The sequence below is a fragment of the Alexandromys fortis genome, unplaced genomic scaffold (genome assembly GCF_014885135.2).
Source record: "Alexandromys fortis isolate MF-2015 unplaced genomic scaffold, M_Fortis_MF-2015_v1.1 scaffold_141, whole genome shotgun sequence".
NCBI lineage: Eukaryota > Metazoa > Chordata > Mammalia > Rodentia > Cricetidae > Alexandromys > Alexandromys fortis.
Genome location: NW_026068060.1, coordinates 217,749 through 242,730, shown reverse-complemented (window position 1 = coordinate 242,730; position 24,982 = coordinate 217,749). Strand labels below are relative to the sequence as shown.

At 47.7% G+C, this 24,982-nt stretch overlaps 1 protein-coding gene across 2 annotated transcripts; it reads right to left on the bottom strand.

Annotated features, from left to right (window-relative positions):
- Positions 1-9,978: 9,978 nt before the first annotated feature.
- Rnf114 (ring finger protein 114) lies at positions 9,979-23,452 on the bottom strand. 2 transcript variants are annotated; one of them, XM_050120157.1, is made up of 6 exons: positions 23,280-23,452; positions 19,231-19,404; positions 15,513-15,619; positions 14,859-14,973; positions 13,271-13,378; positions 9,979-11,539 (listed from the first exon to the last, which is right to left on the bottom strand). In XM_050120157.1, exons 2-6 carry the CDS (start codon positions 19,393-19,395, stop codon positions 11,474-11,476), a joined length of 561 nt encoding a protein of 186 aa, XP_049976114.1. In that variant the 5' UTR covers positions 19,396-19,404; positions 23,280-23,452; the 3' UTR covers positions 9,979-11,473. The 2 variants fall into 2 exon arrangements, with proteins under 2 accessions (XP_049976114.1, XP_049976113.1); XM_050120156.1 differs by having other exon boundaries at positions 19,231-19,381; positions 23,280-23,451.
- Positions 23,453-24,982: the final 1,530 nt, after the last annotated feature.

The following is a 24,982-nucleotide window of genomic DNA, read 5'->3' as shown; positions in this document are numbered from 1 at the left end:
TTTTTTTTGGTTTTTTCGAGACAGGGTTTCTCCGTGGTTTTGGAGCCTGTCCTGGAACTAGCTCTTGTAGACCAGGCTGGTCTCGAACTCACAGAGATCCGCCTGCCTCTGCCTCCCAAGTGCTGGGATTAAAGGTGTGCGCCACCACGGCCCGGCGGAAGCTCAGAGGTTTAAAGCTAGCTTTGGCTGAATAGTGAAAGCCTGCCAGGAAAAGGAAGGAAGGGTGCAGTATGAGCAGTTCCATGACCAATGAATGATTCTCAAGTCACAGTGATGAGCAAAAGTCAGAAACAGGTGTGCAGCAGCTGGATTTAGAGGTGGTCAGAGTAGGCAAACCGAATGGTATATAATTCAGGGATATACCCACTTACAGGATAAAAGTCAGGAAAATGTTTAATGCAGAATCTTCTTTTTTGTTTTTTTTTTTGAGATAGGGTTTCTCTTGGCTTTGGAGCCTGTCCTGGAGCTAGCTCTTGTAGAGCAGGCTGGTCTTGAACTCGTAGAGATCTACCTGCCTCTGTCTCAGGAGTGCTGGGATTAAAGGTGTGTGATACCACTGCTGGGCTTCTTTTTTCTCCTTTTTTAAAATTTGTTTTTATTGTTTTCGTTTTTTGAGACATAGTATCACTGTGTAGTTCTGGCTTTCCTGGAACTCATTGTGTAGATTAGGCTGGCCTCCCCAGCCATGGCAGCTTACAACTGTCTGTAACTCCAGTTCCAAAGGATCCAACACCTTCACACAGATGTACACACAGGCAAAAAAAACCAATGCACATAAAATAAACAAATCTTTAGGGCCTAGAGAGATGGCTCAGTGGTTAAGACCAGGCTGAGCTCAAACTTGAAGAGATCTATCTGCCTCCTGAGTGCTAGAATTAAAGGTGTGTGTATTTTTACTTCTTTGGCTTTTTTGTTTTGTTTTGGGTTTTTGTTTGTTTTGTTTTTTGAGCCAGGGTTTCTCTGAGTAGTCTTGGCTGTCCTGGAACTCTCTCTGTATACCAGGCTGGCCTCAAACTCAGAGATCGGCCTGCCTCTGCGTCTCAAGTTCTGGGGTTAAAGATTTATGCCACCATTACCTGACTATGGTTTTATATTTTTTATTTATGTGTCTGTGCCTATGGAATGAATGCCACCTATGCAGATGCCCTTAGAAGCCATATTTCCCTGGCATTTGAGTGACAGGTGGTTATGAGCCACTGTGTGGGTCTGGGAACCAAACCCAGCCAGGTCCTTTGTAAGAAAGAGCCAGTGTATCAGGGCAGTGGTGCATAAGCCTTTAATCCCAGCACTCCAGACAGAGGCACAGGCAGGTGGATCTCTGTGAGTCCGAGGCCAGCCTTGACTTTCCAGACTGACAAGAGCCAGTTCCAGGACAGGCACCAAAGCTATACAGAGAAACCCTGTCTTAAAAAAATTAAAAAAAAAAAAAAAAAAAAACCCAAACAAACAAAAAAAAAAGCCAGTGCTCTTAACTGCTGAGTCATCGCTTCAGCTTTTTTTTCCTATTTATTTTATTTATTTTGTTTTTTTTTTTTTTTAAGGATAGGGCTTTTTTGTGTAACCTTGGTTGTCATGAAACTGTAGACCAGGTAGCCTGGAATTCACAGAGATCCACCTGCTTCTTCTTCCTGAGTGTTGGGATTAAAGGTGTGTGCTGCCACTACCAATGCTTTTTTCTATCTTTTTAAAATAAGCTATTTTAACTTTTTTTTTTTAATGTGCATTGGTGTGAAGGTGTCAGCTCCCAGACCATTGTGAGCTGCCATGTGGGTGCTGGGAGCTGAAGACCGGTCCTACTGGAAGAGCAGCCGGTGCTCTTAACCATTGAGCCATCTCTCCAGCCCAATTTTTTTTTTCTATTTTTGACATAGGGTTTCCTTGAATTCCAGGCCCACCTGTCTCCATCTCCCCAGTGCTGAGATCATATGTATCAACCACCAACCCAGAGTATGCAGTGCCGGGGAGCAAAGCCAGTGCTGTGGGAGCTACACCCAGAGCCCCTAATTCTTCTGCTGTTATTTTTTGATATTTTTTAAAACAGGGTCTGTAGCCCAGGCTAGTCTCAAACCAGATAATCAAGGATGACCTTAGACACCTGATCCTTCCCGTCCCCCTCCTAGGCTTTGGGAGGTAATGGAAGGAAGGGTGTTAGGTTGGGAAGGAGGAAAAGAGAGGTTTGCTTCCCAGGAGAGGGAAGTTTTTTATGATTAGCCTTTGAACTTGAAATAGACCATTCAAAGCCTTTTGATGTGATAGATTGATAACTGACAGGTATCATATAGCCCAGGCTGGCCTTCAAACTTGTTCTGTAGTCTACAATAGCCTTGATCCTCCTGCCTCCGTCTCCTATGTGCTGGGATTACAGGTGTGTATCACAACGCCCAGTTTTATATTGTGTTGGGAATCAAACCCAGGGCTTCCTGTTTGCTAGCAGGCAAACACTCCTGTCAAATGAGCAGCCATCTAAACAGCCTGAGGATGGCATATTTAACACAAAAAAATATAATATTCAGGAGAGGTGGCTTAGTTGCCAAGAGCACTGGGTTCAGTTTCCAACACGCACATGACAGCTTCCAAGCATCTGTAACCCTGGTTCCAGGCGATCTAGTGCCTTCTCCAGCGTCCATAGGCACTACATGTGCATGGTGCACAGACATGCATGCCAGTAAAACACCCATACACATGAGTGTATTCATATATGTGTGTGTGTTTATACATACATATATGTTTAGCCAGGCGATGGTGGCGCACGCCTTTAATCCCAGCACTCGGGAGGCAGAAGCAGGCGGATCTCTGTGAGTTCGAGACCAGCCTGGTCTACAGAGCTAGTTCCAGGACAGGCTACAAAGCCACAGTGAAACCCTGTCTCGAAAAACCAAAAAAAAAAAAAAAAAGATACATATATGTTTATATGCATACATATACATACATACACACACACAAAGAGACACTCTATGTAGTCATGGCTGTCCTAGAACTTGCTATGTAGACCAGACTAACCTTGAACTCAGAGATATACCTGCCTCTCTGCTTCCTGAGTGCTGGAATTAAAGGTGTGGACACCACCATGCTACCACACTCCCAGCCTAAACAAGAAAATCTTTTCTTTTTTCTTTTCTTTTCTTTCTTTCTTTCTTTCTTTCTTTCTTTTTTTTTTTTTTTTTTTTTTTTTTTTTTTTTTTTTTTTTTTTTTTTTTTTTTTTTTTTTTTTTTTTTTTTTTTGGTTTTTTGAGACAATGTTTCTCTGTAGCTTTGGAGCCTCTCTGTCACTCTGTAACCAGGCTGGCCTCAAACCCAGAGATCCACCTGTCTCTGCCTCCTGAGTGCTGGGATTAAAGGCATGTGCCAACACTGCCCAGCCAAACAAGAAAATCTTTAAAAAAAAAAATCTTAATATTCAGGAGGCATTGGGTTAAATCTTTTGTGTTCCCACTCCCAAAACTTTCTCATCACCTCCAGGGAACCTTCACAGAGCCGACACCCCCCTCAGGGCTCGCTCACGTCCATTAGGCTCCACTCTGTGGTCGGAGCTGGGTGCAAGACCCCTGGCCAGCGCTGGGTGACGGACTCCAACTGAGGTAGGTTTCTCCAGGTAGAAGCTACCTAGCCTTTATCAGCCATGACTGTAAAACTAGGTGGCAGCTGGGCAGTGGTGGCGCACATCTTTAATCCCAGCACTTGGGAGGCAGAGGCAGGTGGATCTCTGTGAGTTTGAGGCCAGCCTGGTCTACAGAGCGAGTTCCAGGACAGCCAGGGCTGTTACACAGAGTCTTGCAAGCAAACAAGCAAGCAAACAAACAAAACCAAAATCTAGGTGGCTAGCCTGGAGTGGCGGCGCATGCCTCTAATCCCTGCACTAAAGTAGAGGCAGAGCACTGAAGTCATCCTCACCATAAGGGTCCAAGGCTGGGGCTCAGCAGTTAAGAGCACTGGCTGCTCTACCAGAGGACTTGGGTTCAATTCCCAGCACCCACATGGTAGCTGTCTTTAATACCAAGATCTGACACCCTCACAGACATACATTGAGGCAAATACTAATGCAAATGAAATAAAAGTAAATAAATTATTTAAAAAAAAAAAAGAGTCCTAGGCCAACCTGGGCTACAGGAGACCCTGGTGGCTGATATCTCCTGAAGATGTCAGAACAGCTGAGTGAGACTAGAGGCCCCACTTGCTGAGGCACCTGCTAAGGAGACCTAGCAGCCCATTTTCCTCAAGGCCTTGGGGTACCCGAACCCCAGGAGAGGCTGCAAAGGAAGTTGGAGCAGATCTTCCCCACCAGGCATAGGTCTGAGTGAGCCATCCTGAATGTCCTTGCTGGAGGCTGAGGTAGACCCCCACCCCCACCCCACCCCACAAGGAGAGACCGAGCACTCTAGGCCAGGCCCAGGGAACAGGCTCTAAGGTGCAAAACAAGTCCAAGTGACTTCGTGATTTGTTTTTGTTTGTTGTCCAGAGGGGAGTTTCTGAGACAGGGTTTCTCTGTTTACCCCTGGCTGGCCTGGAACTCACTCTGTAGACCAGGCTACCCTCTGCCTCCTGAGTGCTGGGATTAAAAGGCCTGTGTCGCCACGCCCGGTAACTTCGTCTATTTTTAAAACGAAGGTCTTACTAGCAGGCTAGTCTCCTGATCGCTGTTCTTCTGCCTCAGCCTCCTGGGTACAGGAGTTGCAAGTGACCTTTTTGATTCTCCCACAAGTTCTCAGAAGGCTCCCCACGCCGACCGTGCCCCTAGCCTGGGGCGCAGTCCTCCTGCGCCCTCTGCTGGCCAAAGTGTCTCCCTGCGTCTCCCCTTCCTAGGAGAGCAACCTGGGACCATTTAATGTAAATAGGAAAGACTGCATCTCTTCAGGTGTCTCTTCACTAAACCCGTCATTTACAACCAACCAAAGTGTCCCTCCACCCTAGATCTCCACCTTTGTAATAGACAAGGAGATGGTTACATACACACTTGTTTATCAATACAGCATCCTCTGTCACCACAGATGCCATCTCAATGCTAGACAATGCCCCGCTATAAAAAGGTCCCGTTTTAGGGCCAGGTGGTGGTGACACACGCCTTTAATCCCAGCACTTGGGAGGCAGAGGCAGGTGGATCTCTGTGAGTTCAAGGCAGCCTGGTCTATAGAGCTAGTTCCAGGACAGGTTCCAATGCTACAGAGAATCCTTGTCTTGGAAAAAATAACAAACAAAAAACTTGATGGCTGAACGTCCTCCAGAAAGGTTAACCTGAATCCCCTTCAGCAGGGAGTGGAGGATTCCTGGGCCCACACTGGCTGTGGTCTCTTCCTTTTTATCTCTACCTTCTGAGATGGGGCCTCCGGCTGGGATTTGCACTTCACACAGCCAGCTTTTGCTTCTTTTGGGGTTTGTCTGAGTCACCCTGGGCATTTACATCCAGAGCGGGTTTGTTTGTTTTGGTTTTCCATTCTTTGTGTCATTCACATCAGGATCTCAACCCTTTTCATTTTCTGCTTCCTGCCCTGGCAGTACCCTCCCCCATAAAATTTAAGAAAAAAAAATTGGGGGAGGGATCTCATCATGGAAGCTGTAGTTGACAGTGAGCCACGCAGTAAGTCCTTCTACCCATGTATCTGTATGTCCAAGGAGTCAGTGGTCTGGTTCGAAGCCTGGTTTCTGCTGCACTCACTATTGATGCTGGGCCCTCACGGGAACTCCTCTTGGTTGTCCTGCTGCTGCCCTGGGTTGTGGAGATCCTCAGCTTTGGGTCTGCAGAACCCGAACCCGTCTCTTTATGTGCTCCGGCAGATCACAGATGGAGAGGGTGTCGGGGTGGACCAACACATAACCCTGGTTCTGGGCCTGGGTAGTTGCAGGGTTGGTCAGCCCGGCAGCTCTCCCTCGTCCTCACCACCAGGGTGCACTCTCCCGCATTGACTTGGCTAGTTCACTTTCTACAGAGAAGAGCAGGGGGCAGGGCCGATTCTGCTTTCCCGTCCTCAAGTCCTCAAGGTTGGATCTCCCAAATCTATACCTTCGGGGCCAACTCTACTGTGTTGTCCAGTCGCGGTGTGAAGGGGACTCTCTGCAGTGCTGCAGCAGATGGGGGCAGGGACAGCTCTCCCACTCTTAAGACCTCAGGGCCATCTCTCCCACCTGCCTCAGGTATTGGTGGGGGAGGGGCATGACATCTTGTATCAGCCCATGCCACCACAGGACAGAAGAGTAATGGAGCCACCTCTCCTGTGCCCAGAGCTGTTTCTATTTCCTTGTATCCTAAAGTACTTTTCAAGTCCTTTCGATCAGCAAGTTGACGACTTCTTTTTCTTCTTCTTTATAGATAAAGTCTCATGATGTAGCCCTGGCTGGCCTGGAACTTGGTGTATAGATCAGGCTGGCTTAGAACTCAAGAGAGTTCAACCTGACTCTGCATTAATTTTTTTTTTTTTCAGAAGAACTGGGTTAAGATTAAAGTCAGTCACCTCTGATTTACATCCCCAGCCCTTTTCCTTGAAGCAGGCACACCCCACGTGTCATAGTGTGGCTCTGGCAGCAAGCGCCTTCAACCACCTGTCCTTCTCCCAGAGCCCTGGGAAAGTTGCTCAGGCTGACCTTGACCATTGACCTGCCTCAGCCTTCCAGAATCCTTGGGGTCTTGTCCTACCACAGGCCTGGCCAGGGATTCCCAGTTTCCCAGAGTGCTGCTGGCTGATTTTCACTGGGCTGCTGATCAGAGGAAGGATTGGGGGGCCAGAGCTGACCTTGACTGGAAAGACAATGGGGACGGTGAGAGAACAAAGTTCAGCCTCAGCTCCTGCCTCCATCTTTAGAGAACAGACCCTCCTCACTGGTCGGTAGATACAAACTGCTTTGGAGGCTGGCTTCTGGGTCATGGGCCTCCTACCAGCCTCTTGTTACCAACAGTAGGGCATCCGCTAGGAACGGACCAGGCTCTGTGGAGGAGGTACAATCCCAGCTGGGTCCCTATAGCATTCCAAACTGGCCCAAGTGAGGGCCAGCCAGCGCCTCCAAGGCCCTATTGCCTGGCAGAAGGAAGGTAATGGAGGTGGAGACAGCAGCGTAGGTAATTGCAGCACAGTGGGCTCATTTGCATATGAGAAGAAGAAATTGTAAGGTTGTTAGGGACCTAAAAGGCTTTCTAAGGAGACTAGAATCTGGGGAGAGGAAGCAGGGTGGAGGGGGAGCCCTTTGCTACATTACGTGGCTTTCCCATTCCTAAGTTATATTGTTTATTTTTCTGTGGCACCGGAGGTTGAACCTGGAGCTTTCTACCTGCTGGGTGAGAGTTCTGCCTCCCAGCTCCAGCTCAGCCGCCTAGTTTGGTGCTTTGGCTGGCATTGTGTTATAATTTGCATATGCATTTTATGTAGATCACATGTGCACCTGCTACTATCAGAGTTCAAAAGAGGGTGTCAGATCCCCTAAAACTGGAGTTAGGGATGGTTGTAAGCCTCCAAGTAGTGCTGGGAATTGAACCCATGTCCTCTACAAAAGCAGCGAGTGCTCTTAACCACTGAGCCTTCTCTTGCACTTTTCAAAAAATTTATTTTTAATTTTGTGTGTGTGTGTGTGTGTGTGAGAGAGAGAGAGAGAGAGAGAGAGAGGAGGGACCAGTGAGAGAGAGAGAGAGAGAGAGAGAGAGAGAGAGAGAGAGAGAGAGAGAGAGAGANAGAGAGAGAGAGAGAGAGAGAGAGAGAGAGAGAGAGAGAGAGAGAGAGAGAGAGACCAGTGCAGGCCAGAGGCACCAGTCACCCTTGAACTGGAGTTAAGGTGGTAATGAGCCACCCCGTGTGGGTGCTGGGAGCCAAACTGGGATCCTCTGCCAGAGCAGCGCACGCTCTCAAACCCGAGCCCTTCCTGGTGCTGACCACAGAGTTAACCAAGTGCAAGACCAGGAAATGCTAAGCAGGTGAAGGCACTTGCTGCCTGCTGACCTGAATTTGATGATCCCTGGAACCCAGGTAAAAGTGGAAGGAGAGAACTGAGTCCCCAGAGCTGTCCAGTGATCTCCACAGTGTGTGTGCACACCGACACACACACCGCACACAAATATGATCATATTAAATACATTTTAATATTAATTAAAGACTGGAGAGATGGCTCAGAGGGTAAGAGCATTGCTTGCTCTACCAAAAGTCCTGAGTTCAATTCCCAGCAACTACATTGTGGCTCACAACCATCTGTAATGAGGTCTGGTGCCCTCTTCTGACCTGCAGGCTTATATACAGACAGAATATTGTATACATAATAATAAATATGTTATTAATTTAAAAAAAAGCAGCAGTTGATGAACTCTGCTGCTGAACCTTGGACACTGCCCTTGTGTGCATAAACTACCCACTCCCATCTCCTAGGAGAGCTGATAGGGCTCAAAAGGCCCCCAAGATACAGGATACACAGACACGCACACAGACACACAACACACACACACACATAATACACACACTACATATAGACACGCATACAGACACACTCCTCCACTGGTGTCCCTTTCAGCCTCAGGGACCCTGCATCTAGGGCTCCCTTCTGTACAGTGTTCTTCCCAGAAGTTCCTAAGGAGCTCACCAGCTCCCTCTGCAACAAGTGTGCCTGGTGCCACTCCTTCGCCCTCCTCTCTCCCTGCCCACCCTCATCTCTGCCTCACCATCTGCCGTCCTAGGCTAGGCTTACTTTTTTTTTAAAAATATTATTATGCATACAATATTTTGTCTGTATGTCTGCAGGCCAGAAGAGGGCACCAGATCTCATTACAGGTGGCTGTGAGCCACCGTGTGGTTGCTGGGAATTGAACTCAGGACCTCTGGAAGAACAGTCAGTGTTCTTAACTTCTGAGCCATCTCTCCAGCCCCCACACATAAATTTTTAAAAATATTTTTTTTGTATTTGATATACATTGATGTTTTGTCTGCATGTATGTCTATGTGGAGGGGTTGGATCCCATGGAGCTGGAGTTACAGCCTGCTGGTTGGATAAATTATAAATTTACTTATATTTCACCTTTTAAAAGCCAGAACATAACATGACACTTTCCAGAAAGTTGCTGTATCAGAAAGACACCACCTAGTTAGTTTCAACTCCAAAATTTTTTGTTCTGTTTTTATGAGACAGTTTCTTTGTGTAGCCTGGCTGTCCTGGAACTTGATCTGTAGACCAGGCTGGTCTTGAACTCAGAGATCTGCCTAGCCTCTACCTCCAGAGTGCTGGGATGAAAGATCTCTACCTGCACCCAGCTAGAGATCGGGCTTTTTAAGATGCTGGAAGACTGCTGCATGGGAGAAAGATATTCTGCTCAGGAACTAAAGCTAGATTTGGGAATAACAGGGAACTGAGGTACAAGAGTTCAAGTTGATATTCAGGTTAATTCCTGAGCAACTAGCTAGCAGATGCAAGAACAGAACATTGTCACAGTGGGAGATGTCTTTATCTTGAAGCTGGCAAGTTGGGCTGTGATGTGTGGCACTCGGGCAGGGAGTGGGTTGACGAAGGGCACACCAAAGTCAGGGTACAGTAGAGACAGGATGCACTGAGACCTCTGGGCCATATTCAAGTCTCTACAGAACCAGAATAGGAACAAAGCCCAGGAGGCCAGCCCCACAGATCCCAGGCAGCATCCAGTGCACCGTTCTGCACACTCCTTTAGATGGCTCATTACATACCACGACCCTAGTTCATAAGGGGTCAGACACTGGCATATATGCACATACTTACAAGGACCCCACGTCTGAGCCCTTGGAACCCCTTGACTGTCTCACTTAAGTCACTGCAGGGATGGGTCTAGAGTCTGACCTGCTTCTGTGAACTCCCCACTCAGGAGAGGGTGACAATTTTTGCTATTTTTCAAAGACAGGCCCAGCTGATGAAGCCTCGGAATTGACTAGAAGCCAGGCTGACTCGGGGACAGACAAGAATGCTCCCTTGGAGTAACAACCTTCTGGAGGCTGCCAAGTCCAGACTCCAGAAAAAGCTATTTAATGAAAACACATTACAGCCTGCTGGTTGGATAAATTATAAATTTATTTATATTTCACCTTTTAAAAGCCAGAATATAACACGACACTTTCCAGAAAGTTGCTGTATTAGAAATAGTTAACGTGATACAGGACAAGAGGTTCATGTTGCACTGTGGCATGGCTGTGCTCTTCTCAGTTCCTTAGGTCAAGGTTGAGTCAGACTTCCCTCCAGGCGTCTCCTGAGCAAATCTTTCCAGAGGGTACAGTGAAGAGGTGGTTATGTCTGGGCTCTTCCAACAGTAACCCTGGAAAAGTGATTCTGCCCGACTCTGCAGGTTGGGAGGATCTGAGCTAGCTCTTCCTGGCAGGCAGAGGTCGCAGTGGAAGGACGAGTCAAAAGCACACTAGTGTATGCAGTCTCAGCTACACCAGAGCCACAGGACAGGAAGGATGACTTACCCCCAAGCCCTAGGTCTGTCAGAGGGTCTATTCTGCAGATTGGCCTGGTGGTGCCCATACTGTACTCTGTAAATGTGCTGGACTTCCAGCGTTTAGAGCAGAGCAGCTGCTCAACAGAGCCTCCAGCAGATTGCCTTTCTCAACTTTGGCAGGGGCCTAGCTTCCTTAATTTCCCAGCAGGGGCTTTGAAGAGACAAGTGGGTAGGACCTGGTTTTGCCATAGCCTGTGCACTGAAAGGCAGGGTTTTAAAACACACACTTGAGCAAGGAGGGCTGTAGGAAAGCAGGAATGCTCAGGTTCATCAAGTTACCAAGCAGCACATACAATAGTCAGTGCCTTCCCTCCTCCCATTACCCAAGGGCTCTCATTCTTCAGAGCAAGACTATCAGCAGATACCCAAAAGAGGGGCCCAGGACCCAGCCACCTGGAACACTCAGAGTGACAGAGAACCAAAAGCCACACCACTCCACTTTCTCCCCACTTACAGATGAATGCACCCCAGCTTTGCTACCCAACATTTCCACTACATTTCTATGGTGATACCTTATCCTATAAAGGCACTGTCAGGCATTTAAGACAGAAGCCATCAGTTCTATGGATGTACAGGTGTAGGGACACAGCAGTAACCAAAACTTCCAGCATCAGTTTGTGAAAGCCCAAGGTCACCCAGGAGGAAAAGATGAGCACAGCCCTGTCCTGGTACAGCAGACACAGGTACCTCAGGGGCCAAGGAAAGGGGTCCCTGTTATTGTGCTATTCACGGCCCAGGGAAGGGCCTGGCTGGCTAGGAGGACCTAGGAGACAAACACAGGACAGTAGGATGAATGTAGGGACAGAAGCTCTGAGGTGTGTGAGAGAAGACCATGGGACAAACAAGGTTACCAGTGGGGAAGACAAAGTCAGTAAGAGCCCAAAGAAAACAGGGCTCTGCCCTAGGACCTTGTCACTCTGGGAGAAGTGACCCTGTCCAGTGCCATGGCTCATTTCCAGATCTGCATTACATGTGAGGTCTAAGAGTCAAGGGCTCACAACCTAATGCGTATTGGAAGCTCTAGAATGAGGTGGACAGTGAGGACCCTGCTCACTGGTCAATGATGGATCGTTGCAACACCTGGTTCATCATGTCATCTTCATCAACATCATAATCCTGAGGGCAGAAGACAGCAGCCTAAGTAACTGTTCACACTCAGAAGATTCAACTTCACCAGGAACCTAGCAAGACAGTCTTCTAAGGACCCCAGGCTACTGTTTAGATGCTGTGAAACCAGGAAAATTACTTCATCTCTCAGTGTCTCTGCTGTTTCATCATTAAATAAAAGTTAACAACTTGGGGCTGGAGAGAGACAGCTTGGTGGTTAAGAGCACTGGTTGCTTTTCCAGAGGACCCAGGTTCAATTCCCATCACTCATAGTGGATTACAACCCCTGTTAACTCCAGTCCCAGAGGATTGGGTACCTTCTGGTCTCTGTAGGCACTGCACATATGTGGTGTACAGACATACATATAGTCTAAAAAATAAAAAGTAATTCCTGGGGCTGCAGAGATGACTCAGTTGGCAAACTGCCTGCTGTGTCAAGCACAAAAACCAAGTTCAGATCTCCACCACCCATGTAAAAGGAGGTTGAGGGTGTTGAGGTGCACACCAGTAATCCAGTGCTCTACGAAGGAAACAGGGATCACAAAGACTTGCCTCACTTAACAGACTAGTCCAAGTGGAAATACCCTGTTTCAAGAATAGGGTGGAGACTGATAAAAGGCGTCTGATGTTGATACCTGGCCTCTGTTCATGCATGCACAGATCACACGTGCACATGAACACTCTCCAGCAAACAAAACAACAAAATTCCACTTCTTCCCCAATGAGAACTCAGTGTCCCAGAGAGTACACACACCTAACACAAACTAAGTACTCAAATGCCAAATTCAGTTCATGGGTGCAGAAATAAGACAAACACACGTACACTCAACTGAGGTGCCATTCCCAAGAGGCTTCAGAGGCACAGTGGGCACTACAGTTAAACAGCCATCTAGGTGAGGCAGAAGCCTACCTGAGCAGTAAAAAAAAAAAAAAAAAAAAAAAAAAAAGTCTCTATAGGAACAGTAAGGACAGCCTTCAAGTTTGTTCCAAATATTATACTGAGAATAAGTTTTGTTCTTTGTTTTTGAGACAAGGTTTCTCCATGTAACAGTCCTAGCTGTCCTGGAACTAACTCCCTTTGTAGACCAGGCTGGCCTCGAAATCAGAGAGGCCTCTGCCTCCCAAGTGTTGGGATTAAAGGAATGCGCCACTACATTTGGCTTTGCTTTCCCCTCTGAAACAAGTCTCATGTAGTCTGAGCTGGTCTTGAATTCCTGATCCTTCTGCCCCCAGTTACCAAGTGCTAGGAAAACAAAAGTGTGCCAGTAAGTTAAGGTGTAAATGCCGCTCTAGCAGCATTGTGTTACTGTCTTACATCGCTGGGGACAAAACCCAGGATGTCTTGCATGGCAAAGGCTCTACCACTAAGCCATATTCCAAGGACACATTTACACTTCCAGGTAGTTGGAGTTGCAATCCCTGTCAGTTTGTGGGCCATTTCTATTCACTGCCTTGTCCTTGGACAGTCAACCTGAGTGTAAACCAACTAAGCTCTCTAAGGAAATCAAACACAGCAAAAGTGGGCAAAATTGGGAGGCAGAGTAGGGAAAAGAAAAGAGGAAGTCTCACAGCTGGAAAACTGCCAGGACATCTTAAGTCCTACTCTGACACCCGTGAAGAGACATTGTGCAACTTCCTTCTGGGACCGAGAGTTCTTTAAGCCTGAATAGTGCCCCAGGCTGCTGCCCCTTCGAGAAAATTGAGCAACAGTGTTTACCCACCCCAGGGGACAAGACTCACCACAAAAGTATCATAGGAAAAGCGGTGGCGGCGTTGGATATGTTCCATGAAGTTGGCGCTGCGGTAGCTGGGGTCTCCCCAAGGCATAGAGGCACATATGGGACAAACCTGCCAGGAGGAAGCAAGGTGCTGTGACCTGATGCCTGGGCTAAACCTGGTCCTCTGTGACCTCTGCTCAGCCCCCTTTCTTCTAGGACAGCTTTACTGATAAGTCCAGGTACAAGGCCCAGTTACTCTACCCCATAAACATGAAGCAACCCATAAAATACTCTTTATTCAATTCAAACAAGACGTGGGAATGGGTACAGGCTCGTAAAATGATGAATGACTGATCCCCACAAAGTAAAATTCAGCTTTACACCAATGCTAACAAAGTAAAGGCCCGAATGACAAAGATAAGGCCTAAAGTATGCACACGAAAAGCCAATCTGAGCAGGCACATAGAATATACCTCTAACCCCAGCACCAAAGAGGGAGAGGAAAGAGGATCGGGGAGTTCAAGGCCAGCCTGGGCTATAGGAGTGATCTGGGGGCAATGACAGAGCATGTTGCCCTAGCTCAGATGAGAGTGTAGAAGCACTGGGACGGATATTGCATGTGGCCAGCTCCTGACTCTCCCTCCCCTTGATTTCCCCGCTCTGTTCACTGAACTCAACAGGCAGCAGACTTCCTCACCTGCACACCATCCCAGCTTCCTAAAAGGGAGTTAGTCCAAGAGGCAAACACGGTTTCCTTAAACTCAAAAAAGCTCATGTTTGCTTCCTTGAATCCAAGCCACCAACTCCATTTCAGCTCAACATGCCCCTGCCTTAACTAAGCTTGGTTACCCTACTTTCAGGCCTTTCAGAGGTCACCTTTCACTTTGGAACCTGGAAGACCATCCTTAGCTGGAGCTGGCCTCCCCTTCTTGAGCTGATTGCAGACCCCTGGTAGGTGCTGGGATGGTTAAGTCTGAAGCCAATAGCTGTGAGCCTAGCTAGATCAGGAGGCAGAACTTGCTTTTCTCACTTCCCTTCTGACTGTGTATGAATAAGAGCACCAATTCTTGAATAGGGCTAAGAGCTTGCATCACCTCTACCAATTATGACAGCACCACACTTATCTTGACAGCTTCTGAGCTGGTGACATGGCTTAATGGTAGAACACTTGCCTATAATAGGTAAGGCAGGGTTCAACCACCAGGACCACAAAGAAATAAAAACAAAATATCCAGAGCTGGGCATGGTGGCTCAGTGCAATCCTGACACTTGGAAGGTGAAGCTGGAGGATCAAAAATTCAAAATCATCCCTGGCTACAAGATGAGTTTGAAGCCAGCATAACCTACTCGAGACTCTTTGTTGTTGTTGTTTAAGCGATTTTTAAAGAAAACATTGAGATAAATGCTGAAGAACTTAAGAGGGAAAAGGTCATAGTATCTGTAACTTCCTAAATGGCTCATCAAAATCATACATATATGTATAGAACACAGTTAAGCACATTTTAGCAAACTGCTGTGAGGTGAAGGCTAAGACTTCATTGTCATTGTACAATCTAGTAATTTTCTGCATGTCTGATTTTTTACCTACTCAAAGAAAAGGTAATTCTTACCACAGACTTGGTATCCGTGCTGTGTGACAGTTTGCAGTGCTCCACAAGTCCTTCCTGATCAAAGTTCTTCTCAGGACAGTAAGGACAAGGAAAGGTGTACCGGTTTGGGATATTTCTGGGAGGTGAGATACAAAAGAGCGCCCTGAGAACCATTCCACACCACCTCAACCATTGCCCACTCCAATGAACCTGTTTGAGTGGAAGTTCCACCTCAGTTCCCCCTCCTCCCTCTCCAAACCCTGCCCTCAGAAAGCCTGCCACAGGTGGCTCCTCCCCCTGAGATGCTCAAGACCATGCCCACAGGGTATTTAAGAAGCAGTCCAGTTCTTCCCCCAACCCTTCCCACACACTGGGAGTTGCTTTGCTCAAATTAAACTTGGTTTTATTAGTTCAGCCTGATATGATTTATTACATCAGTGGAAAGATTTAATATAGGGGCACGGACTACCTTTCAGAACCAAGACCATCACGCGCCAGAATTGAGTGTTTTGACATCAGCACAATTAACACATGAAGACATCCCCCACCCCAGAACCTCTCATCCTTAGCCAGCACCAGTGATCACATCTCTCCAATTCCCCATATCTTCACACCTAAATCCTCCTCCAACACAAGCATCTCACATCTTTCTGGGGCGAGTAAGTCATTCATTACCTTGGCTGAAGGGACGCATCCTTGGTGGTAGCCTTCACACCTTCCATGATGTAATTCTGGTATTTGGAACATGAAGCCACATGGGCTCGGATCTTAGATAGGATGAACTTGAATATAAAGAGCGGGACCAAGAGTTAGTGAGGAACTATTAAGAAATGATCCCAAACTAGGGGTAGGAGAACTAGATCACACGATGGGTTAACAATCAGAGAACTTCTGACTATGCCAGTGGGCAGAAACCAAACAGCTGCAGCCTTTCTCTATAGCGGGATGGCTGTTTCACCTTGCTTATATCTGCTTCCACTATGAGGTCACTCTCACCATCTGCTCTTGGCTTACTGACATTTTCCAAATCCAGTGATGCTTTAAAAAGTATTCTAAACTCTATTTTGTGCGTGTGTGTGAGTGATCTGTGTGGAGGACACACAAGGTGCTGGTCCTCTACCTTGAGACAAGGACTTTCACGACTATGTAAGCCAGGCTGGATGTCCCAAAAATTTCTGCTGATTCTCCTGTGGAATTACAGATTCTGCTACTGCCATCTCTCTGAACTCAGGCCTCAGGTGTCAGAATTAGGCACCAAGCACCATTAACTGCTAAGTCATCTCACTGGCCCTACACTCACACATTTGAATTTCTCTTACCTAGGCATGGTGGCACACATCTGTGATCTCAAGGACTCTGGGAGGGTAAGACAGGAAGACTACCAAGAGTTCCAGGCTAGTTTAACCTACACAGAGATGAATCGTATTTTGGTCTGCTTCCAACTGTACCTTTGTTGTTTTGCATTTATTACCCAAGTTGGCCTGAATAAATCCTCTTGTCTCAGCCTCCCCAGGAAAGAATATAGACACATGCTAACACACTTGTGTGAGAACTCTTAAATATGCAAAATGAGAAAGGAGGAGAGAAAGATTTGGGGGGCACATATAACGTACAACCATCTATTTTTATTTTGCTTTGTGACAGGGTCTCATGTAGTTCAGGCTGACCCGGAACTTGCAATACTCCTGCCTCTACCTTCCCAGAGTTGGTTGGTATTGCAGGCATGTGCCAATAACATACTGCTTTACAAACCTTACAAACAGAGAAAAATTAAAGCACACAGGGGAGAAGAGTGTGCATGAGAAAAGAAAGATTGAAGTCAGTTTGTTGAGATTCAAAATCCAACTGTGAGGATACAGGGTTCTGATCCCAGATCTGTAGGCACTGGCCAGAGCGCACTGACTCAGATGCCAACCTTGGAGCTGGCCCAGAGCACTCAGACTCAGCTGTCCACCCAGGAGCTTGAGAATAAATGTGGGAACGAGCCTATAAGAGTCTCACTGTACACCCAAAACTAAAACCCTCTGAACAGATGGAGGAGAAAGCTGTATCCATTCTATAGCCATCTACACTACAACGCTCAAAGTTCAGAATTCAAGGTTATTCCCCTACATACTGAGTCTGAGACCAGCCAAGGCTGCACGAGATCCTGGGTAAAAGAACGAAGAGAAGAGCTGGAGAGAAGGCTCAGTGGTTGAGAGCTCTGGCAGCTCTTCTAGAGGACCCAGATTCAATTCTCAGCACCCAATGGGCAGCTGTCTATAGTTAGTTTCAGGACATCTGGCATCTTCATGCAGACATACATGAAGGCAAAACACCAATACACATAAAATAAATCTTAAAATAAAAGGGAGGCGGGACTGAAACTTGCTAGGTATGATCACTCACATTCATAATCCCAGCACTTCAGAGGCAGAGGCTGAAGATCAGTTTAAAGCCAACCTTGGTCATATGAGACTATTTTATTTTGTTTTTACTTTTTAAAAAACAATAAAGGGCTGGAGAGGTGGCTCAGCGGTTAAGAGCATTGCCTGCTCTTCCAAAGGTCCTGAGTTCAATTCCCAGCAACCACATGGTGGCTCACAACCATCTGTAATGGAGTCTGGTGCCCTCCTCTGGCCTGTGGGCATACACACAGACAGAATATTGTATACATAATAAATAAATAAATTAAAAAAAAAAAAAACACCAACCTGGGCATGGTGGTGTAAACATTTAATCCCAGCACTCAGGAGGCAAAGGCAGGTGACTCTCCATGAATCTCAGGCCAGCCTTGTCTACGACACAAAGAGCTCCAGACAATCAGGATTATACAGAGTAACCTTATCTCAAAACAAAGACAAAAACAAACCAAAAACCAAAACCAGTTGGTAGTGGTGATAGCACACTTGGGAGGCAGAGGCAAATGGATCTCTGTGAGTTCGAGGCCAGCCTGGTCTACAAGAGCTAGTTCCAGGACTGGCTCCAAAGCAACACAGAGAAACCCTGTCTCCAAAACAAAAAAGAACAAAAATAAAGCCAACAAACCAAATAAGTCAACCAGGGATTAGCATTGAGATTGTTAAGAGTAAATAAAAGATAATGAGGTTCAGATGGTTGTGGTGACTTGTGCCTATTAATTTTGCAGCACTTAAGAGGCAGAGGCAGGTGAAACTCTGAGTTTAGTAAGTTCTGAGTTAGCCAGGATTACATGGTGAGACCTTGCCTAAAAAAGCAAAACTAAAATAACAAGATGACATACAAAGCTATCTAGTTAGTAAAACAAGAATTTCAAATATAAACAGATGAAAGAAGCAAGGGTGTACCCTCACTGTGTGTTTGTACACATTTACACTGATGTCTGCCTAAAGGGTACAAAGTGCTGAGCAGCTTTTGTAAAACTCTTCTCCAGCCTCAGCCTGGGTACCAGGATCACCAGTGTACACTACCACACAGCAAACTGACCCCCCTTTCAAGAGGGGATCTATGATGGAACACACAGTGGTGTTTTATTTATTTATTTTATTGTCTAGAATAAAAAATTGTATGACTTAAAAACCAACAAGGAAGATAAAGTACAAGTTATCTGTGCTCCCAGAAGTAGTGATTAGTGCAAGCACAGGGCACAGTGATGTGTCCCTGAGAAAATGCACAGCACGACCACATTCCACTGGTAGGCAGACACCGGTGGTGCGCGCTCCACCTCACATCTACTCAGGAGTCTTTCAAGAGTTAAAACAGATCCAGTATATTTATAACTAGTGATGATTTTTTTTCTTTTTTTGAAGCAGTCTCATGTATGCCAGGTTGGCTCTGAATTTCAGATCCTCCTATTACCACACAGGGTGCTGGGATGGAACCTAGGGCTTCCTGCACGCTAGTAAGTACTCTACTGAATTATACCCACAGCACCAGATGTTTTGAGCCACTAATTTCATTTTATATTTTTTAAAAATAAGGAAATACCCTTATATCCTATTAAAATAGAAAGCAAACAAGAGAGTTAACACTTTCTCACGTAGGTCTTCGGTAACCCAAGCTGGTTTAGGACTCCTGGCTTTGCTGCTTCTGTCCCCAAGTCCTTAGAGTAGAAGTGTTTACCACTCCCCAGCTGAAGATGGGTCTTTTATGAGGGTGGGGGTTTACTTCTATAGATTTCAAAGGTAAAATGTATAAATCGCTAAACTAAATCAACTCATGGGGGAAAAAAAACCACCCAGCAAGGTCATGGGTGGAAAAAACCCAGCAAGGTCATGGGGGAAAAAAAAAACCCAACCCAGCAGCACAGCGACCACCACAAACAGCAGGCATGCATTTGCGCTGTTAGTCACTCCTCGGCTCTAATTTTAGACATTTGTACTGTTTTACCATCTCATCACTGAAAGACAAGGACTCTCCACGTATGTCCACATACATTCTTACGGCAGCCATGGCAAGAAGTCTCTGTGCTCTCGATCTGTCGCTCGAGCTCCACAGCTCGGACGCCAGGTGCCAGAGCGCTGCGACACACCCCACAGACAGGTTTCTTCGGCTTCAGACATTCCTGCAGGCATGCAGAGCAAAAGCTAGAACAAGACATACAGAGAACCTGTCATGCAAAGAGACAAGACAACAAAAGTGGATCAACTCTTTAAAAGACACCAATGAATAATGGATTTGAACAGCCTACTTCCTACTCATTCAAATAAAATACTAAGTGCTTTCAGGACAGAAAAAACTGCACACACAATCTACACTATATAGAAAAAGGAATTATGCTTATTATGCTTGAGCCTTCAAAGCTTAGTTCCTGTCACTAGGGAGTCTTGGTGGGGTTTCCTGACCCCATTTGCTTCTGTGCGAAATTGAAGACATCATACCCACCTGGAGTATTGCTGGAGAACAGCCCATGAATAGCAAACACTTAGCTGGGTGTCATACATGTGTGATACAGTATGTGGAACTGCTAACTCTCAAAGGTGAACGCAAGCACGGGTACACACAAACCCAGGGGAGCTAATTATAACCTCTTGGGGCCCATCAGACCTCAGAGGCAGCCTCTGGATCAGCCTTTAAAAAATTGCAATAGACTGCTGGGTGGTGGTGGTGCATGCCTTTAATCCCAGCACTCAGGAGGCAGAGGCAGGCAGATCTCTGTGAGTTCAAGACCAGCCTGGTCTACAAGAGCTAGTTCCAGGACAGGCTCCAAAGCTACAGAGAAAGCCTGTCTCAAAAAACCAAAAACAACAACAAAAAACCTGCAATAGACAAAGGAAGAATACTCTATGACCTCAAGCCAAAAATTGTTTTTCAGTCTATGCATGGTGTGGGGGAAGAAAAAGAAAAAAAAATTTTTTTTCAGTCCTAGCACTCGGGCAGCAAAGGTAGGAGGCTTTGAGTTCGAGGCCAACCTGGTTTATATAGCAAGTTCCAGGACTGCCAGGGCTACACAGAGGGAGGGACCCTGCCTCAAAAAACAAAACAAATATCAATCCCAAATTCAAAAGTGTCAAGGGAACTTTACTCACAGGCATGCAAACTAAACAGTGAAAAGAGGATATTGGGGGGAGGGGGCGTTCAGGCTGAAAATTCTCTAAGTACTCAGGAAACCAAATTCTAAAGTGTTTCTCGAAAGGTGGCGGTAGTGCATACATTCAATTCCAATACTTGGGAGGCAAAAGTTTTTCTCAAAAGCAGGTCAAAGGTTTAAAGCAAGATACTAACATCAAACCCAAGTTTCAGGAAATCAGTTCTGGTGCACTGCAGACAGCAGCACACTTTCTGAACGTGAAGACTGACGAGGAAGACAGTGCAAACCTAACGAGTGACTCGGGCAGTCACGGAAGCACACGGTGAGCCAGAGACAGAGGCAGAGGCAGCACCTGCTGGCTCACTGAGTTGGAAGAAGAACAAGGTGGTGATGCTGAGGAGAAACACAGGAAGAATGGCTATGAAGGCCAGGGCACCACACTACTCAGCCACTGGCACATTGCGCAGTTCCATTGACAAAATCTGATGAAGAGCCCAGGATATGCATTTAAAGCACAGCTGATCCGTTTTTTACTTTCTTTTAAGAAATCTTTATCATTTGTTAGGCAAAATTCTAGTATAGACTGGGAGTCCTAGTCATTTACCTGAGGGCAGAGTGGTGAGTCTTTATGATGATATACATGTACACATAAATTTTGTTTTGAGACAGCGTTTCTGTGTAACAATCCTGGCTGTCTTGGAACTTGATTTGTAGACTAGGCTGGCCTTGAACTCACAGAGAGCTGCCTGTCTCTGCCCCCTGAATGCTGGGATTAAAGACCACAATGTTATTTTATTTTATTTTATTTATTTATTTATTTTTCCGAGACAGGGTTTTTCCATAGCTTTTGGTTCCTGTCCTGGAATTAGCTCTTGTAGACCAGGCTGGCCTTGAACTCACAGAGATCCACCTGCCTCTGCCGCCGGAGTGCTGGGATTAAAGGCGTGTGCCACCACCGCCTGGCTTTTTTTTTTTTTTTTTTGGAACAATGTTATATTTTTAAATTGAAGAAATCACAGTCACTTCTTCCGGTGATGGAGAATAAGGATAACACCACAGGAAGTGCCACTGAACTGCAGGTCACAAAGATCTGGACAAAGAGTGTCACAGAGATGACACCAAACATAACGGAAAGTGTCAAGAGTAGACAAGAAGACCTTTGGGACAGTGATGTGGCAGATCACACAGAGAAAAGGCAAGGAAGGCAGGGCCTTTGCAAAAGCCCACCCAAAGAGTAATTCCAGACAACAGAGGAAGCCCATCCAGCATGCAGATAAAGCAGCTTATTTAATGGCCTATCACAAGCTCACCAGCCTTGGGTATGCCTGAGTTATATCCTGACAAGGAAGCAGCTTCTAAGCTGCCAGTGCCCTGAGCTTTCAGTTTCTACTTCCTAGAAATGGGGCTGTTTCTTTAGCTCTAGCTATCTGCACTCCACCCAGACCACAGAGGATGTAGCCACTCAGGGCTGGATCCGAGTTTCATAAAAAGCAAAGGTCCCGACCACAGCCGTGAACAATCAACTAGGTAGAGCAGAGGGCACGTGGAGAAGGCTCCCTCAAGGTGTGTCTGACTTCGGGCAACACCAAACTGACCTTTGACCTAGGAAAAAGTTAAGGAAGCCTCAAATTTGGCTGCTTTTCAATCTGGTTAAGTTTGTTCGCAGTTAACAGCTGCACACCACTCTTGCAATGCTTTCCTACTGCATGCGACCTACACCACAGCTTCATCATTAGCACTTTTTAAAAAAATATGCTGTGTGTGTGTATCACATATGCGCGCGAGTGCAAATGTGTATGCCACTTTTAGGAGTCAATTCTACCACGTGGCTCCCCAGGAGTGAACGGTCATCAGGTTTGGTCACAAATGCCTTCACCTTCTGAGCCACCTCACCAGCCACTACCTACTATCATCTTCCTGGGCTGTCATCCTTAGCGTCAAATCGCCTTCTTACTGTACCCCGAAGCCAGCACACAGAGGGCATGCAGACAGACACTCCAGTTGACTGCGAGGGGTCTAGGGGCACCTACAGTGCTGAGCAAAGGATTACATTAAGGGGGAGGAGGCATGGCAACCCTGTTCTTGTGGTCCCTACATGGTGCTCTGGGTACTGAAAAGCAAGCAAAGCCTCCACAGGAGAGCAGGGAGAGAGGTCATCTATGCCGGGCCGAAGCATGAACACTGGTGGGGAGGGGATGGGGACAGGTCACCTACACCTCAACTACAGCTGGAAGGAGCCCAGGGCTCCTGGCTGCTGGGAAGGCTGGCCTGGCCCCGCGCGGGCAGCGGGTCTGGGCTAAACCAGACCTGGAGAGCCACCTGGGGACAGCGGGCAGGTGAGGCGGCTCCATGCCAACCTTCAAAGTTTATTCACCTGGGAAAGGCTGGCCCGCACAGGACGGCAGTGGGAACGCCTGCGGGGCCCAGAGGGTGCCGGCGTTGCGGGGGTCGCCAGGACCAAGCCTAGGTAACAATCGGTGAGCGGGGCCACCGAGAAAATGAAGCAGGTGGTGGCGTGCGCCCCCAGACCCTGCAGCTGAGGGGAGCGTCAATGTGCCAGGGTGGAACTGAAACCCCGCTGTACGGTCCCAGCCCCGAGGGCAGCCCAGGCCGCCCGCGCTCAGCTCCTGAACCGGCTGACACAGCCCGGACAGTGACACGGGGCTCCGGGCCACGCGGGCTTTGCTATGGCCCGAACGAAGTGCGCCCCCGTGAGCGTCCCGCCTCCCGGCCGCGGCTAAGGCCAAGCCCCCCGACGCTTCCCCTCCGTTCGGGGTTCGCCCGGTGCCCGCTGTCCAATTCTGGCCGCCCGGCGGGGGGCCCCGCTTGACCGCCCGGCAGTCACGCGCACACTCCGGCCGCACGGTCCGCGGCGGGTGGTGCGCGACGCCGAGGCTCGAGGGCACCGACCGGCCGCCCGTCCCGTCTCGTCCCGCCCGGCGCCCGCCACTTACACGTGTCCGCAGGGCACCTGCATCGGCTTCTCGAACACTTCCAGGCACACCGGACACGTGAAGCGGCTGAGGGGGTCAACATCGGACGCGGGCGTCGCCAACTGCGCGGCACCATCGCTGGCTCCCTGCTGCGCCGCCGCCATCTTGCCGCTGAGGAGCGCCGCACCGCGAGAGAAAGAACCGCCGGGGGGGGGGGCGGAGCTGTCGGTGTCTGCGCACGCGCGAGGGGCGGGCCCGGGGAGGTGGGCGGGGTTGAAAGCCGTAGCCGTGCAGGTGTGCTGTGACGGGCCGGGTGGAGGTAGGTTCTCCCCAGGAGGCGACCCAGCCGCTCCAAGCCCACAAGAACTCTCACCATGAAGGTGTATTGTTACCATTGACCTTAACCAACATACCAACTTTCCCAGGCGAGCTTTGAACTTTCCAACCTCCTGCGTCAACCTACCAAGTAGTTGAAGATATAGACTAGAGACGGCACCACCAGGGGTAGCCAGATGATTTTTATCAGATTTCTTAAGATTTTTCCTGACTGGAAACGAGGAGGCAGGATTTTTTTCTAAGGAGGTACATGGGTATGTCACATACTCACCTGGCCTATAGCTGGACACTACTTCCCTGCAGTCTTTCCAGGTCTCCCTTTCTCTATGGTTTGTACATCCCGGGAAAATAAAGACAGAGGCTTGGACTGGAAGGAAGTATAACAGGAAGACCCTGGACTGTGTACAACCAGCCAGTAACTTCCAGGTGCCAAGAGTTCTGGCAAGGGGGCTGGAGAGATGGCTCAGAGGTTAAGAGCACTGGCTGCTCTTCCAGAGGTCCTGAGTTCAATTCCCAGCAATCACATGGTGGGTCACAACCATCTGTAGTGAGATCTGGTGCCCTCTTCTGGCATGCGGGCATACATGGAGGCAGAACACTGTATACATAATGAATAAATAAATAAGATATTTAAAAAGAGTTCTGGCAGGTGTAGGGTACTGGCAGTGATTAATTTCCAACAACTGTCTAGGGCTGGGGCGTGGCCAAGTAGGTATAGTTCTTGCATGTACCCTGGGCCCTGCGTTCCATCCCTGAATATGCCAGGTGTGATAGCTCACATGCATAATCCCCAGCACTTGTGAGGTGAAGGCAGGAGGACCAGGTGAAGGTCATCCTGGACTTGACAGTAAGCTTGATACCGGCCTAGGATATATGACAGTACTCACCTATAAATCTCAAAACTTTCTGGGAGGTTGAGGCAGGAGCAGCTTTAGGATTTAGGCAGCCTGGATTCCTTAGAGGTACCCTGTCTCAAAAGCCAAATCAATAAAAAAGGTTCTAGAAAGTTGTGCTTCACTGTGAGGCTATAGTTTACTATGCATGAGGCCCTGGGATGTGCGTAGTTGAGCATGCATGAGGCCCTGGGCTTGAGCCCCAACTTTGGCGGGGAAAAAGGTACCTGGCTCATGAAGAATCACAAACTAGATCTCTAGTCTTGGGACACAGTCAGTCCCACTTTACTGACAGGGAAACGGAGTCCAAGGTCACACAGATGAAGAGTGGCAAAGTGGCGCTCTGAATTTAGGCCCTTGGGCCCAGAGCTTACTGTACTTGTGCCAGCCTGATTGCCTTCCTTTTTAAAAAGGGTTTTATTCATATATGTGTATTTATGCACCTGTGTGTGCAGGTGCCAGCAGAGACCAAGAGGTGTTCTGTTACCTGGAGCC